Source organism: Amphimedon queenslandica, unplaced genomic scaffold (genome assembly GCF_000090795.2).
Source record: "Amphimedon queenslandica unplaced genomic scaffold, v1.1 AMPQUscaffold_1604_Cont26388, whole genome shotgun sequence".
Taxonomy (NCBI): Eukaryota; Metazoa; Porifera; class Demospongiae; order Haplosclerida; family Niphatidae; genus Amphimedon; species Amphimedon queenslandica.
This window is the reverse complement of record NW_003558055.1, coordinates 1-1,189: the sequence shown is the minus strand read 5'-3', so window position 1 is coordinate 1,189 and position 1,189 is coordinate 1. Positions and strand designations below refer to the sequence as shown.

The 1,189-nt window shown below is 39.1% G+C and overlaps 1 protein-coding gene across 1 annotated transcript; it reads left to right on the top strand.

Annotated features, from left to right (window-relative positions):
* Window positions 1-53: 53 nt before the first annotated feature.
* Window positions 54-1,179, top strand: LOC105316331 (mitochondrial substrate carrier family protein X-like). Its single transcript, XM_011411163.2, has 4 exons — window positions 54-275; window positions 333-491; window positions 543-851; window positions 948-1,179. The coding sequence occupies exons 1-4, from the start codon at window positions 101-103 to the stop codon at window positions 1,109-1,111; spliced, it is 807 nt and encodes a 268-aa protein (XP_011409465.1). The 5' UTR covers window positions 54-100; the 3' UTR covers window positions 1,112-1,179.
* Window positions 1,180-1,189: the final 10 nt, after the last annotated feature.

Below are 1,189 nucleotides of genomic sequence, written 5' to 3'. Positions count from 1 at the left end.
ACATAGTCACAATGATAGAATAACTGGATTGTACTATAATAGTAGCTACAATCCAACTACAGCTGACAGCTGCCGGCAACCCTTTACTCCCCTTCCCATAATGGATACAGCAAAGAACTGGATACTATCAAGTGGACTAGCAGCATGTACATCACATGCTATCCATCATCCTCTCTACACTCTCAAATCTCAAATGATGTTCCATGGCCACAACTTTCACGGCTTACGTGCATTTGTGAAGCAAGCTGTAGACTCTCCACCATTCCTTTACAGAGGTAAGCATGCATTGGTGCTCACTTTGTACCAGCATTGTTATCCAATGCAACTAATAGGTCTGGTACCAAGGATGATTGCGATCATGCCAGAGAAGATCATGAAGATGTATGCCTGGGACTTGAGTAGAGAATACATCTCAAATAAGTATCCAGAAGCAAAATATACCAAATGGATAATTGCAGGAGGGATTGCAGGGGCGGCAACAACAGTAGTAGGTAACTTGAGATTGCATTAATGACCTTAATATACTTCTATTATATATACAGGCTGCCCTTCAGAAAGAATTATGGTCCTTTCACAAGTGAGGAAGCAAGGAGTTGTGCAAGTCATGAAGGATCAAGGATTAAAAGGAATTACTAAAGGATGGACTGCAACACTATACAGAGACATTCTATTCAACATAACTCTATTCACTACAAGAGAAATGTTTATAGAGCAGTACAAGAGTAAGACAGGGAAGACTGACCTCCATATGCTGGAACGCATAGCATTGGGTTTTGTGCCAGGCTGCCTGGCAGCAGCAATTGGCTGTCCTCATGATGTAGTGAAGACAAGAATGCAAGGAGCTAAATTAGGTAATAGCAAAAGCTTTGTTTAGTTACATGCACTCTTATCTGTATATATGTAAGACAAAATGTTTAAAACCAACTTTCACTTTATCATTTTTACAGATACTCCATATCGAAGCTGCTCTACAATATTCTTTGATATTCTACGAAATGAGGGACCCCGCAATCTAATGAAAGGACTGATACCAAGACTGGTTGCTGTACCAAGTATGATGGCTTGTTTTGTTGCTTTCGATGAAGAATTTAAGAAGCGTATTAAGTTCTAATCAATATCATTTATATGTGTCTGTGTCGATATTGCAAAATAACGCGTTTGTTATGTTAAAAGGTCACATTGACTATAT

Bases quoted from the DNA above. Each gene is read 5' to 3' on its own strand.
- LOC105316331 (XM_011411163.2), top strand. From the start codon at position 101: ATGGATACAGCAAAGAACTGGATACTATCAAGTGGACTAGCAGCATGT. The intron at 276-332 runs GTAAGCATGCAT...TGCAACTAATAG, and splicing joins TCCACCATTCCTTTACAGAG to GTCTGGTACCAAGGATGATT. The intron at 492-542 runs GTAACTTGAGAT...TTATATATACAG, and splicing joins GGCGGCAACAACAGTAGTAG to GCTGCCCTTCAGAAAGAATT.